General features: G+C 37.3%; 2 protein-coding genes across 2 annotated transcripts; one reads left to right on the top strand and one right to left on the bottom strand.

The window, feature by feature from the left end:
- The first annotated feature begins 4117 nt into the window (after positions 1-4117).
- Positions 4118-5113, top strand: LOC102254754 (olfactory receptor 51F2). The gene has a single exon (XM_005863060.1). It carries the CDS (start codon positions 4118-4120, stop codon positions 5111-5113), a length of 996 nt encoding a protein of 331 aa, XP_005863122.1.
- An 8287-nt stretch (positions 5114-13400) lies between these two features.
- LOC102246412 (olfactory receptor 51S1) lies at positions 13401-14451 on the bottom strand. Its single transcript, XM_005863039.2, has one exon. The coding sequence runs from the start codon at positions 14379-14381 to the stop codon at positions 13410-13412; it is 972 nt and encodes a 323-aa protein (XP_005863101.1). The 5' UTR covers positions 14382-14451; the 3' UTR covers positions 13401-13409.
- Between the last annotated feature and the right edge of the window lie 446 nt (positions 14452-14897).

The raw sequence follows: 14897 nt of genomic DNA, 5'->3' as shown, positions 1-14897 counted from the left end.
CCTCCTTCCCCCAGCTGCTGGCACTGGCTTCCCTCTGGCACCGCTGGCACTGGCTTCCCTCTGGCCGCCTGCAGACACCCGAGATCCGGGCTTCCCTCACAGCCTTAGCTTTGCCTGGAAGGTCGTCCGGAAGGTGTCTGGTCTAAATAGCATTTACGCTTTTATTATTATAGATTTTATTATTGTTTCACTCAGATTTTAAATTTGCCTAATTTCTATAGCCCTATTTTCTAGAAAATAAACTTTTTGAGTTCTTTCATTGGCAGAAGCTCCATCTTTTTACAGGGTCCTCACAGTCTGAGTAAATAGCAGTAAGTCATGAGTGGGATGATGAAGAAAGCCTGTCTTTATCCTGCTAGCAGGCAAAATGGAAGATAATTTGGATTTCAGAGAAAACAGAAAGTGGTCTTAGAAAACCATGATCCATTATAAATGAAAAGAAAAGTTGAAATAATTGAATCATGTACAAGGAAAAAAATCAATTTTATTTTGATGAATAGATGCTTCCTTTAATAGAGATATATGCTTAGTGATTTAGGGTGATATATGTATTGTGTAATGTTTGTTTAAGCCTATTTCAATAAAAATTTATTTGCTTTACAGTTCAAACAACTGAAATACAAATATACAATATTTAAATTTAGCTTTAAGGCTGTATATGAATTTATATATCTTTTCCAGGAAAATATTATGCTCTTGGTGACTAAATTTAGGAATGGAAAAAGAAGAGGAGGAAAGCATAAGGACATTTCTTGCCTGCACCCTACACAGTAGTAAATAAAAACCTAAAGTTAATGGATAAAAAAAGAATGTTTATATTCATTAAAAATATCCTATATAATAAAAGCCTAATATGCAAATCGACTAAACAGCTGAACGGCTGGCGGAACAACCAGTCGCTATGACACGCACTGACCACCAGGGGGCAGATGCTCAATGCAGAGCTGCCCCCAGACCGCAGGTCCCAGGCCAGCCAAGGCGGGTGCTAGCAGGTCCCCCCACCCCCATCACCCTGCCAGTTGCCCTACAGATTGGCCCTGATTTCCAGCCAGTCCTAAGGACCCTACCCATGCACAAATTTTATGCACCGGGCCTCTAGTCAAGATAATAAAGCAATTAAAAGTGAGATGGTAAACATATTATGTAGACCTGCTTTAAACTGGTGTGGTAAACCTCCAGGGAAATTCTAGTTCTCACACTAGGATCATGCTGCTCATCTGATTATAGTATCTCCAAACCCCAAGGGTCTCTTGGTAGCAGGACTGGGTGAATTCTGGGCTCCCTACAGAAAACCAGGTCCAGGAGCCACCCACATATGTACTTGGCTGGCAGATCGTGGAAAGGAGCTCTTCCTTTGTCGGGAGCCAGGTATGATGCTAGGGCCATAAACAGCAGACCAAGAAGAGGGAATGGTGAGCGTTAACCTGGAGGGCAAGGCATGGGGAGAGGGAGACAGGTACTTAGTAGCAGAGGACTGTACATCAGAAGTAGAAGCGGAGAGATATTGGCCAGAGGGATTCACAGTGATAGGCTGAAGCAGAGGTTATGAGAATTAGTGAAAGATCACTAAGAAGCTTGCAAACAAACATTTCTTTTCAGGAGAAAATGTCAAAAGTTAGTTAAGTCAAGGAAGTAGAGTAAATTTTTATGATTCTGTGTTAACCAAATTTGACATTTCTTATATATCTTATTGTTGTCTCACTCAGCTTTTAAATTTGGCTGATTTCTATATCCCTATTTTCTAGAATTATTAACTTTTTCAGTTCTTTCACTTGGCATCAGCTCCACCTTCGGCAGGATCCTTACAGTCTGAACTCTCTGATAGCTTTCTTATTAGAACCCATTTATATTTAGAAAGAAGGACTTCAAATGCATCCTTGCATTTGACCATTACAGAAACAGCTGAAATAGGCAGATAAGAGATATTTTTTAAAGTTCAAGGTTTACAGATGAGGAATCTTAGATGGGAGTGGGCTAACAAGGCCCTACCTCCTGTCAGTGTTGGGAGTGAGGACTGTGACTTTCATCTGCTGGACCAGAATAATACATCCTGGTGGCCACCATGTCCTTCATGCCCTAAACCTCTGGACACAGAAATCTATTTGATATTTTTTGTTTCCTGCTCCCAACTCCCTTCCTTCTATCAAACCACATACTGTCCTCAAACAAAAACAGACACAATCTATTTAAAGCAAATATAACAGCATTGTTTGATCTTGGTCTTCTAATGCATGTACATAGCATGCTGCACCTCTGATTTTGTTACAGATATCCTTTGCAATCAGTAAGTATTTAAATTTGATGTGGTATTCTGTATCAATCGTTTACTTAATGGCTTTAATTTCTTCTTATTTCTAAAGGAATTCCCTAAAAGAGTCACAAATGCATTTTCTCTATTCTAATATTATTATAGGGGTTTTGTTTTGCCTTGAAATTCTTAATCTAAAAGCAGGAATGTGGAAAATAGGGATCTTTACAGTTTTATAAATTGTTATCCAATTGATTAACCATCATTTTATCACATCAGTTCTTTTTTCTAGTGTCATCATCATCATATTCTTTATCCTTTTTTATACCTTGTTTTGAAATTATTCTGGGGTTATTGGTGGCTTTTCCTGTCATTGTAATTTTTCTCTGCTGAATATAATTTCTTGGACTGGTTTGGTGATTGAGATTTTCCTATAAAATTATAATTTTGTATCTCTTGCAAATAAAGTATTATACTTATGCATCTATTCCATTATATTTACCTTTAAAAAATGTATCATACAGTTAACCATGCTTTTTCTACCTTTCTTGACCATTCTGGAAAAAAAGTGCACATATTTTCTTTTTAAGTAATTAACTGATTTTTATTGTTAACTCATTTATATGTGCTTTTTATTTTTGTTATTTGCCTCTTTTAACATTTATTTAAATATTTCCTAGCATCTTATATTGAAAGCTTACAAAAATAATATTTTGCATCTTTGTTTTCCAATAAATGTCTATCCTTTATGCTATCCATTGCACTCCAATATGTTGCCTCACAAGTTATGATATGTGGTTTTGTCATTTTTATATAGTTTAAAAGATTGTTTTTCTCATTTATATTTTCTGGCATAGAGAAGATTTTTAATAAATGGATGTTGTTGTTGCTTTGAAGCCCTTGTTATTTTATATTTATAATAAATTAAATTAATATTATTTGTAGGTTAATTTAATAGTCTAGGTTATACAGTATAATACCTGAAGGAGATTATTTTGTGTTTAAATAAGAATAGGTAGAATAAGAAAGAGAGATATTAGAAAAGACTTGGTAATTAATTGGAGTGGTGACCAGTAGAAACATCTGAGTACAAAACTCCCAGAGCCTTGACTTAGATAATTGGTTAATTTTTGTGAAAATTATAAACTTTGCATAGAATATATAGGAGTAAGAAAAATTATAGGGGAAAGTGACCTATTTGATTTTGAATAGAATGAATTTGATTTATCCATGAGAAATCCTTATGACAATGTCCATCATAAAGTTCTATCTTCAGAAACCTGGAAACCAGAGATAGCTTTCAGATAATTTTTTTTATTTTGTTATTAAATAAGTAAAAGATGAAACTGTGAAAATGGGAAATATAATTATTTAAATGTCTTGAGAATGGACAAGTGGCAGATCCTTAAAGGATTTCATATTTAAGATTCTTGGGGGCAAAATTAAATCAGAAAAAGAAATTTATGGATGGAGCTATACTTATTTCATATTAATAAAACCTTTGGACTACTCTATTACCACATATATAAACATGTGTGTCTTGCGATGTCTTTAGCATTTTTCTGGACATACCCCTGGAAAAATCTAATAATATCTACATTATAAATGTGACTTGATTTTTTTGGTGCTTTATTCCAGGATTAATAATTTATTTTAAAAAATACTGGAAACCAGATTTTTCATCATATTGTTTAGGTAATCTACTGGGGACTTTTATAGTCAGGGATGATTTAATTGTGATATTTGATTTCACCCAAAAGAATTAAGACTTAAGAACATTTTAAGTAATATAATATGGGAATTCTCTCTTCTCAACAAGTGAGTCTCAGAGTACCACTATGATGTTCTAAGTGATAAGCTATATTCATTATGTCATGTTCAATTATTCAAATATCCTTGTCTTCTCAGTCCCTCATTATGTTGGTCAACAATACCAGTGCTCAGCTTCCGACCTTCCTCCTGACGGGTATCCCAGGCTTGAGAGCAGTCCAGGCCTGGATCTCCATCCCTTTTTGTCTCCTGTATGTCATCGCCCTGTCTGGGAACAGCATGATCCTCTTTGTGGTCCTCCGTGAGCAGAGCCTCCATGAGACCATGTATTATTTTCTCTCTATGCTGTCAGCCACAGACCTGAGCTTGTCCCTCTGCACACTTTCCACTACCCTTGGTGTCTTCTGGTTTGAAGCTCGAGAGATCAACTTAAATGCTTGCATTGCTCAGATGTTCTTTCTCCATACATTTACTTTCATGGAGTCTGGGGTTCTGCTGGCCATGGCCTTTGATCATTTTGTAGCCATCTGTGACCCACTGAGGTACACCATCATCCTCACCAATGCCAGGATTGCCCAGATCGGGGTGAGCATGTTGATAAGGAATGTTGCTGTCATGTTGCCCGTTGTGCTTTTTGTCAGGAGGTTGTCCTTTTGCAGTTCTGTGGTCCTTTCACATTCTTACTGCTACCATGTTGATCTCATTCAGCTCTCATGCACAGACAATAGAATCAACAGTATCCTTGGCCTGTTTGCACTCTTCTCCACGACAGGATTTGACTGCCCTTGCATCTTGCTTTCCTATGTCCTGATCATCCGGTCTGTCCTCAACATTACTTCCTCAGAGGGGAGGTGGAAAGCCTTCAACACCTGCATATCCCACATCAGTGCTGTTGCCATCTTCTACATTCCTCTCATCAGCTTGTCACTTGTTCATCGCTATGGACATTCAGCACCTCCATTTGTCCACACCATCATGGCTAATATCTTTCTGCTCATCCCTCCAGTGCTCAACCCTATCATCTACAGTGTGAAGACTAAGCAGATTAGAAAGGCTATTGTTAAAGTCTTAATTCAGAAGCAGCTGCAAATCTAATCACTAGTTGTCTCAGAGTAAAAATAAAGCAATTTCTGAATGAGTGCTTTGATAGAATGGGGTAATTGTTCCCAAAATGCCTAGATATGCTTCCAATAGTTCAAATTATGCAACTTATTGATTATATGATATTTGCTTAGTTTTCTTCCAGTAAGTTCATATTAATAAAACCTAAATTATGGTTTTATTTTAAATATTTAGTGAGACACTGTATATAAACAAATATTTATATTTGCAAATTGTATGGTACCTCAAAAATATTCAAATTCTGCATATAATTCTAAAAGTCTAGATTTAATGTTGGAAATTTTATTAATATGCCATTGGGCTTTTCTGAATGATATACAAAAAGCACTTCAATTAATTGGATTCCCCCCTCCTTAAAACTCTTGATTCTCTGCATGCTTCCAAAATATTTAAACTATAGAGCAAACCCTAAAATGAACATCAGTAAACCTATGCCTTTATAGTCAAGTAATGTTTGACAAAAGGGGCAAGAACAAAAAAAATGGAGTAAAGACAGTCTCTTCAATAAATGCTGTTGGGAAAATTGGACAGATACATGCAAAAAAATTAAACTAGACCACCAACTTACATCATACATAAGAATAAACTCAAAATGAATTAAAGACTTAAATGTAAGTTGTGAAACCATAAAATTCCTAGAGGAAAACATAGGCAGCAAAATTTCAGGCATTTCTCCTAGCAATAATTTTGCAGATATATCTCTTTGGACAAAGGAAAAAAAGAGAAAATAAACAAATGGGACTACATCACACGAAAAAGCTTTTTCACAGCAAAAGAAATAATCAACAAAGTGAAAAGGAAACCTACTGAATGGGAGAACATATTTGCCAATGACACATTTGATAATGGGCTAATGTCCAAAATATAAAGAACTTCTACTACTCAACACCCAATTTAAAACAAATGGGCAAAGGATCTGAATGGACACTTCTGCAAAGAGGACATAAAAATGGCCAATAGACATATGAAGAAATCACATCTCTAATCATCAGAGAGATGCAAACTGAAATCACAGTGAGATAGCCTTTTCACTCAAAATGGTTATCATCAATAAATCAACAATAAATGCTGGTGAGGATGTGGAGAAAAGGGAATCCTTGTACATTGTTGGTGGGAAGGCAGATTGCTGCAGGCACTATGAAAAGCAGTATGGAGTTTCCTCAAAATATAAAAAATGGAACTGCCTTTTGACCCAGTGATCCACTTCTGGATATTATGTAGGTAAAGTTATTTTGCCCTTTATTATGTGCAAGGTCATATTCTGGGTAAATGCAAAAATGAATCACTCAGAATCAGTTATTGTTGCTGTTAGCTAAACATTAAATGTTAAGATAAACTTTGTCTAAAATTCCAGTAATCATCTTGCCTTTATAATCTCATACTTGAACCAAAAAAGAGCATGATGGTATGTTTGGTTGCCTATTATCAGTGAAAGATTATATCCTATGTCTATTTTTTTAGAATATGAGAAATCAAAAAAAAAGTTTATAGGCTTCTTCTCTCCAATGTTCTACCTGACCTAATTTATTTATGGTAGCTCTCATCTCAAGCACATCCTGTCTTGTATTAATCTGAAGACAGAGACATTATTGTTGGCTTATCAACATTGATTCACTTACTAATATCTGTTCTTACTTTGTTCTAGGTCCAAGATGTTTTTGCTAGATCTTATTTTCCATTCTCTGTCTAAAATCATATGTTCTCCTGAAACATGCCATCAGAATGACAGCTTTTATTTATTTCCAACATTTAAAATTGAGGGCTAAAATTGATATTCTCTTCTGAACCTGATGGTCTAAGATACCAGCAGTGCTTGTGACCCTGGTCTTTCCTTTCTGTTCTGTGACATTAAATGCCTTTGGTGGCCAACAAATGTGAAGAGACTAGATATAAAACATTGAAGAAAGGGGGAGTCTATGATAGATCTGAAAGCTTGTGACCTAAATCCATTCACATTAGTAATAAAACTAGACATTCTGATGACCAAACAGAACATACCTGTGGGCAGAATTCCACATAAAGTCTGTGATGGTCTTAGATTGTATCCACTATGGCATCCACTTAGTCTTGTGGCCTTACCAATGTCAGAGACTAGTTCTCCCCAAGCCTGCACCTGAGGTGGGAACAGGATCACAAGAGTTAAATCTGTGAGTGAGAGTCAGAGCCTGCTCTCTGCATTTCCAGGGATGAGCCCCTCATTGACAGGCAGTGATGAAGCAAGGGGAGTCATTGTTCCCAAGGGAACTGGGAGTCTGTTAATTCTCAGGCAGATGTGCCTATGCTAGAGATGAGTATGAGACTATAAATAAGGATATGGATTCTGAAAGGGGCTGAAGCAGAGAAGCTGCAGAACATGAATAATCTGAAAGCTCTCCACCTTGCTTTGGGATAAGACAACCAGGGACTGGGTTGGTGTCCTAGACACTCAAACTGAAGTTCCTTAAGAGGATTTTATGTTTCTCAATGAAAATCCTGCAATTTATAGAGATTAACCCAATGCCTTTCAGAGTGCTGGAGATAAAAATGCTTCATGGGGTGTACAGCCTACAGGACCAAGCTACATTTGAGACAGGGTTAACAGTTGCAAAAGATTAGGGTCTAGCTTTGGCTAGTTTTGCACAGTGGTTAGAGTGTCAGCCCATGGACTGAAGGGTCATAGGTTTGATACCAATCAAAGGCACATACCTTGGTTAGGCACATGCAGGAGGCAACCACCTGATGTGTCTCTCTCATATCCATGTTTCTTTCTCTTTCTGTCTCTCCTTCTCCCATTCACTCTCTCTAAAAAAAAACCAATAGAAAAATATCCTCAGGTAAGGATTAACAACAACAAAAGATTGGAGTCCATATGTGGGGTGGGGTACAATTTGTCTTTGCATGATGAACATAGTTGGAAAAAACAATGTTGTCAACAGTAAGTCATATCTTTAGTTAGCTGAGTTAGGTGGAATCTTGTCAATAAAGGCTTCAGACATGGAATCTTAGAAATGACCCATTTTGAGGGGACTCATTAAACAAGGATGGACATTGTGCTATCACTTTTCTCCCTGTCTTAGTCCCACTTTCCTGAGAAGGTCACACTGTGAACTGCACGAATAATTGGTGTGTACATTAATGTTTGAAATTTACTTTCCCAGGGCAACGTGGAAGGGGAACCTAGAGAGTGTGTAGTTTGCTAAAGCCAATTTTGGGGGAAACTGTAGAAGGAAATTATAGGTGGGCATTGTATTTGGCAGTATTTTTAGTAAAGATAAGGGCTGTGTCCTCGGGGTACAGTGGATGGAGACCTGCAGGACCTCCAACATCACGCATATGTCTCTCTCATGATGACATTGGAACTTCCACAAGGAAAGGGCTGAGCTTTATTCAACTTTTAAGAAGTCTCTTTGCAATAAAGTACCTTCCATAGTTTGTGTTTAGTAGATGGATATCAATTTGAGCTGAAAGAATAGTCTTTTAAAAAGGGGCATCACATCTGGTAAAATGGCTGGCATAACAGTTACTAAATATTAGAGAACACAATAATTCTGGAAGTTTCTGTGAAAAGAGAAAATTAGATCATAGTACCATAGAACATTCAGTATGAAAGCTCCTCAGGTTTTGCTGGCTGGTGGGGGGAAGGTAAGGAGGGGGGGATGCAAGTGTGAGTCAGAGAAGTCATCATCTAGGCTCTACCCCCCACTCTCTGTACCTGTTACCAAGAAGTTAACATTGACAGGGACCTTAAGGGGCCTTTGTGAGACAGGTTTCCTCCCTCTAAAGTGGGGTAGCCCACAACACTGGTAATACCTGTCAGGTCACAACACAGAAGCTTCACCTCAGTGGCCAAGTGCACATCCAAACAACTTTGCTACTTGCAGGCCCCTGGTCTCATCTGCCACTTCTGACATTTAAATGAAACCAGACTAAAGTGTTCCATGGACCTCCTAATGAGAAAGGGCCAGTAAAGACATTTTAGGAGCCACCAGGACTATGCCATTCTTATTTTGGAGGTCAGAGTCCAGCAGTAAGATATAAGGTAGCTCCAGACTAGAGGATTTAGAAGCCAACCCATAGAAGAAAGAATAAAAAGACCCCAGCAGGCATTATCTGCCCTTTAAACTATCTGCTATGATAAATTAGTGTTTCTTGCCAGGGAGGAGGCAAGATGAGTAGACAAGCTAGGGACTTAGCCAGGAAAGAAGGCCTCTGGTCTCAGCTCTACCATTTCCTGCCAAATAACCCAGGAAGTAGTGGACTGAGAATTCAAACCCTGGCCTGAGGGTCTCCCAACTCTTCATTCACATCGTTCTACTCTCAGTAAATACATGGGAAGCTGGAGGCGGGTGTGTCAGGAAGAAGGAAAGGGTAGACGTTGGGAAATCAAGGCTTCCTGGAGACCTTATAGCTGATTAAAAACATTGCATCAAGATCAGGCTGTTTCCCTGTTCAACAATTTTAAAAGATTTGTTTTAGATTCAGGAAAATCTGAAAATAAATGTTGCATCTCTAATTTTATAGACTTGGGGTATTCTTAAATTCTCAGCCTTAGTATTCTCATTGTGAAAGAGAGACTAATTTATTTAATTCATTTAATAAGAGAATATATAATATGCCTTGCTGAGAAACTTGATATAATATGAGTAGATAACTATTTCTGCATTCCTGGAATGTATACCAACATATTATTATGTGTTCTTTTTTGGTGACTAAGTTAATTCAATTTGCTACTTTTTATTTAATATTTTTTATAAACATAAGAGAACAGTGATATTTCAATGTCAGAAAATTTTTCAAAACATTAAAGCAATTATAATTGGATGCTGAAAAGCATTTGGTAGGATTCATTAAGTACATTTATTAAAAAATTAAAATGAAATATAAATGAACTATTTAAATGTTATAAAATTTGCACAAAGATATAGAAGTCAACCATCATTCTAACAGGTAAAATATTAATGCTACTTTTATTAAAATGAGAAACAAGATTTGAATGTTCACTTTCACTCTTAATCTTTCATAATTGGTTGAGACCCAGTGAATTCATTAAATTATATTGAAATAATGTGCATGAATATTACAGAAAAGTCACCAATCACCTATTTTTACTTATACATGCTGTATATAAATAAAATCCCCAAAAGTAAAAAAACAAAACTACTGTAATGCATATGATAATTGGTAAAGTAGCTATCAATTCAAGATAAAAATGTTTTTCTCTAATTAGCAAGATGTATGTGGAAACAGAAATGGGAAAATATTTTATTTATAATAGCAACAAAATTATACACTTAAAAACTACATGGAAATAAATTTAATTAAAACTAATAATTTTATTAAAAATGTAAAAAAGCTGTTACTAGGTGAAACATCAATCATATATTATTGGATGTAAAAACTTATTAACAAATGTTGATTCTCTTAGATTTAATCTATAAAAACAATGTGGTTTCTCTTAGTATTCCAAAGCTCTTATTTGTTTTGTGAGAGAAGGATCACTATACCACATATTAACAAAATCATACTATGTGGCTACTGTAATAGCTCAGTGATAAGTGATCATATATATGACACATTAAAAGATCTGTAAAGCAATGTACACAAACAGACAGACACACATATTGTAAGAAATGGCATTCACACATAGTATTTTATTTCAGTGAGAAAAAGAGAATGTATTTAATAGATAGTTTTGCCACTAGTACACATTGACTTTGATTAATATAAGTTTGGACTTCTGACACAGAAAAATCTAAAATTAAAACTATTTCAACAACTTTAGAAGAAAAGCATAAAAGAGTGTATGTAAAACAAAGGACTCAAAGATACATTTTTAGAAGCAAAATATAAAACAACAAAATTATAAAAAAAATAAAAGTGGGTTTGATTATATAAAACTACCTATATTTGTTTGCAATTTAATTGCCTAAACAAGGCCAAAGACAAACATATTGGTAAAGGCATAAAACTAGGATCTCTTGCAAATTTATATTTCACATATAAACAACAAAATAGAAACATGGATAAAGCTACTGATAAAGGGGACAAAATAATCAATAGACATGTGAAAGACACTCATTTTTACTATTGGGAAAATTCAACATAAAGGTAAATGTGATAATTTTCACTAATAAAATTGATGAAAATTTAAGAATAGTGGTAACAGTGAATTTTGGTGGGTATGTAGGGAAAAGGCACACTTCCATGTAGGGAAGAAATATAAATTAATATAGCCTTTGGGGAAATGGATCTACTAATACTCATTGAAATAAAAAAAATGTACAACCATTTGAAACCAGCAGTGATGACCTGAATATCAGTCTTATAGAAATAAAAGCATAAGTGCACATGGACAGCTGCATAAGAATGTTTATTACAGCATTGTTTAGAGTGTCATAATACTGAAGACAACTCCAATACCCATTATGAGGAAATAGTTGAGTTAAATGCAGTCCATCCATGTCATGGGATATTATGTAGTCCTTGAATGAATCCATACTTATTTACTTTGAGGGATTTCTACCATAAGAAAAGCAAGATAAAGAAAGACATGTAGAATGTTATTCAACTTTCATGCTACAAAGCAAGCCCCTTATATATGTACTAGAGGCCTGGTGCATGGATTCATACACTGGTGGGGTCGCTTGGCCTGGCCTGTGGGGATTGGGCTGAAAGTGGCTCTCCGATATCCCCCGAGGGGTCCCAAATTGCGAGAGAGCGGTTCTTGGTGACGCACTCCAGAATTGGTCTCCCTCCTCTCTGGTTCTGGGTGCGTCACCCGAGAACTGCTGCTGCCAAGTGACCACAGCTCAGCAGCTCCTTTTTTGAGCATCTGCCCCTTAGTGGTCAGTGTGAGTCATTGCTACTGGCCTGTCGGCCAGTTGCTTAGGCTTTTATGTAGATAGATATTAATAATTGTAATAACAAAGAAAAAATCATTAGGAATTAACGATATTTATAGAAAAAAACTGTAGTTATAGTGTTAGTTCCTTTTTGTTGCAAACAACCACAAATCTTAGTTGCTTACAACTACAGAATTTATTGTAATGCTTGCTGATCATCAGGTTGACAGACGTCATTTTGATGTAGGCTGTTTTGACTTGATGGCTCTGCTTCAGGTCTCTAGTCAGCTAGGAGTGGCTCCAGGGTATAGGTTTGCCCCATGTATCTTGTCTTAGGGATCAGGTAGAAGGGGCACTACTACCTGAGCTTAACATTACTCATAGCAAAGGAAGAAACCCCATTGTGAAAATCCCACTTGGGCCTCTGCTCTTATCATATCCACTAACATCCTACTGACAAAAACAAGTCATAGAGACAATGTTGACCAGAGAAAGTCATGTGTCCAAGCTCAAAATAAAAGTGAAAGTAAGTATAATCTGCACACTCTGATCCCCAATGCGGGTGTGGATATATAACACTACCACTAAGACCAACGACTTCATCTACCATGTGTAAGATTCCATTTATATAAACTTTACATTTATTAGTGTTCACTAAAATGTAATTATTGTTACATTTGGATGGCAATTTAAAGCAATTTTTACTTTTTCAAATTTCTTCTGACCAACGACTTCATCTACCATGTGTAAGATTCCATTTACATAAACTTTACATTTATTAGTGTTCACTAAAATTAATTATGGTTACATTTGGATGGCAATTTAAAGTAATTTTTACTTTTTCAAATTTCTTCTAAATCATTTGAAATTTTAATCAGGAATACCAACATTTTGAACTCAATGAAGGCTCTTCTTTTTCCTGGCCTAATCAGAGTTATGTAGCATATCCCTTGACATAAATAGCCTAATTGAGATACTTACTTGTGTCCTCTTTCATCCAATTCCTATGGATATGTCAGAATCTCTACTTTTAATGAAGGCCCAACACTATCCAGTTGAGTAGAATGTTTCTGTCTTCTTTTTTTCTTTCCCATGTAACTGCTTAACTCCTTCAATTTCCTCAGTTATTAGGATATAGATGTAGTGTAGAAATTAACAAAAACAAAACAACAACCAACATATTTGGACAGTTGTGACAAGACCTAGATTCTGGCCCTTTTAATGCCATTCATTTGTAGTGTAAGGTAGTTAGACCACTGCCATTCTCTGGGGTTCATAAGGTTTCACTAATATACACAGGCACACATTTAGGAACAGGCATATCCATCCATGTGCATGTGCTTGTGTGTACCTGAATGGCCATTTCATGCATAATGAACTGAGTTCTCAGTCATGGAAACCTTTGTATCTTGTAGTCCTGAGTCCCTATATGTGGAGGGACATTCTTCTCACTGAGCACAACCTACTTTTCTGGGCTGCAACCTCTTGAGGATTTTCTCTCTAATCTCCTTCATCTTGACACTATAGAGAATAGGGTTGATCAATGGAGGAAGCAGGAAGTGGACATAGGAGAGAAGAGTATGGGCAGGCAGAGGGATTGGCATCCTAAGACGGTCAATGAGTGCCAGGAGGATCATGGGCACATAGAAGAGAAGCACAGCAGAGAGGTGGGCGGCACAGGTTTGACCAGCCTTCCAGCGATCCTCGCTTGATCCCAAGCCCTGCAATACCCTGCCAATTAGGCCATAGGAGCAGAAAATAAGTAGTGGGTCTAATCCCATGGCTGACAGGACCACAAAGAAGCTGTAGACTGCACCCCAAGCTCCTGGACAGGCCAATCGGGCTATATCTGGGTGCAAGCAATACGAATGAGTCAGAACCTGTGGGTGGCAGTAGGGCATATGGGCCAGGAGAAATGGCAAGGGCAGATGGAGACCCATGCATCGGAAAACAATGGTGAAGCCAATCTTCCTAACAACATCATTGGTGAGAAGTGTTGGGTAGTGGAGAGGGCGGCAGATGGCCAGTGCCCGATCAAAGGCCATGGCGACTAAGACAGAGGACTCCATGACAGAAAAGACGTGGACAAAGAACATCTGCAGGAGGCAGGCTGAGGCAGGGACAGCATGAGCATCAGCAAGGGCAAGACCCAACAGGGTGGGCATCAGGGCTGTGGCCAAGCCAACATCAGATACACTAAGCAGGAAGAGGAAGACGTACATTGGACGGTGTAACGTGGGCTCCATGGCAATGACCCAGAGGATAGTACTGTTGCCCAGAACAGAGAGAAGGTAGATGGTGATGAGGGGTGCTGTCCACCAGGAGGGTACAGCTGACAGGCCTGGCATGCCCACCAGCAGAAAGGTGGGGGTCATTGAAGTGCTGCTGTTGGGGGCTGCCTGGGTGGGGAATGTTGACATCGTTCAGGATCCCACTTTGAACTCTGGAACCTGAAAACTGATTAGAAAGATTTACTTAATCTTATGACATGTTTGCATGATCTTTCTAAAAGAGCCTTTCTCTGCTCCCTGCCTTAATAGCAAACACCTGGCAGAGGTTTTACACTCCTATGAACACTTTTTCTACTCCTCCCAATCCCAGGCCATCTGACTTCTGTGCTGCCCAAACACACTCACATTTCAGTTCACTCGAACAGTTCTCACAAGTTCACCAATTAACCCTTTATTACTAAATCAAGTCGGTTTCCTAAACTGATTTATTTCTCAATGAGCTTTAATTTTTGTGAATCCACTTTCTCCTTTTCTTTTAAATTCTACCTCTCAGAATTTAACTTCTTAATTCACCCTGCTGTGTCCCATTCGATTTATACATTACATTGATATTTTTGAGAGATCTTTATTTGGCTCTTCTTTTTACTTAGTGGTCTATCTACTCTCATGACTTCAAATAAATTCCATAAAAGGATGTATCATGAA

This window comes from Myotis brandtii, unplaced genomic scaffold (genome assembly GCF_000412655.1).
Source record: "Myotis brandtii unplaced genomic scaffold, ASM41265v1 scaffold1704, whole genome shotgun sequence".
NCBI classification, from domain to species: Eukaryota; Metazoa; Chordata; class Mammalia; order Chiroptera; family Vespertilionidae; genus Myotis; species Myotis brandtii.
The sequence above is the reverse complement of the archived record's forward strand: the minus strand, read 5'-3'. Positions and strand labels throughout refer to the sequence as shown.

Coding starts and splice junctions, on each gene's coding strand:
- LOC102254754 (XM_005863060.1), top strand. CDS start 4,118: ATGTCATGTTCAATTATTCAAATATCCTTGTCTTCTCAGTCCCTCATT.
- LOC102246412 (XM_005863039.2), bottom strand. CDS start 14,381: ATGTCAACATTCCCCACCCAGGCAGCCCCCAACAGCAGCACTTCAATG.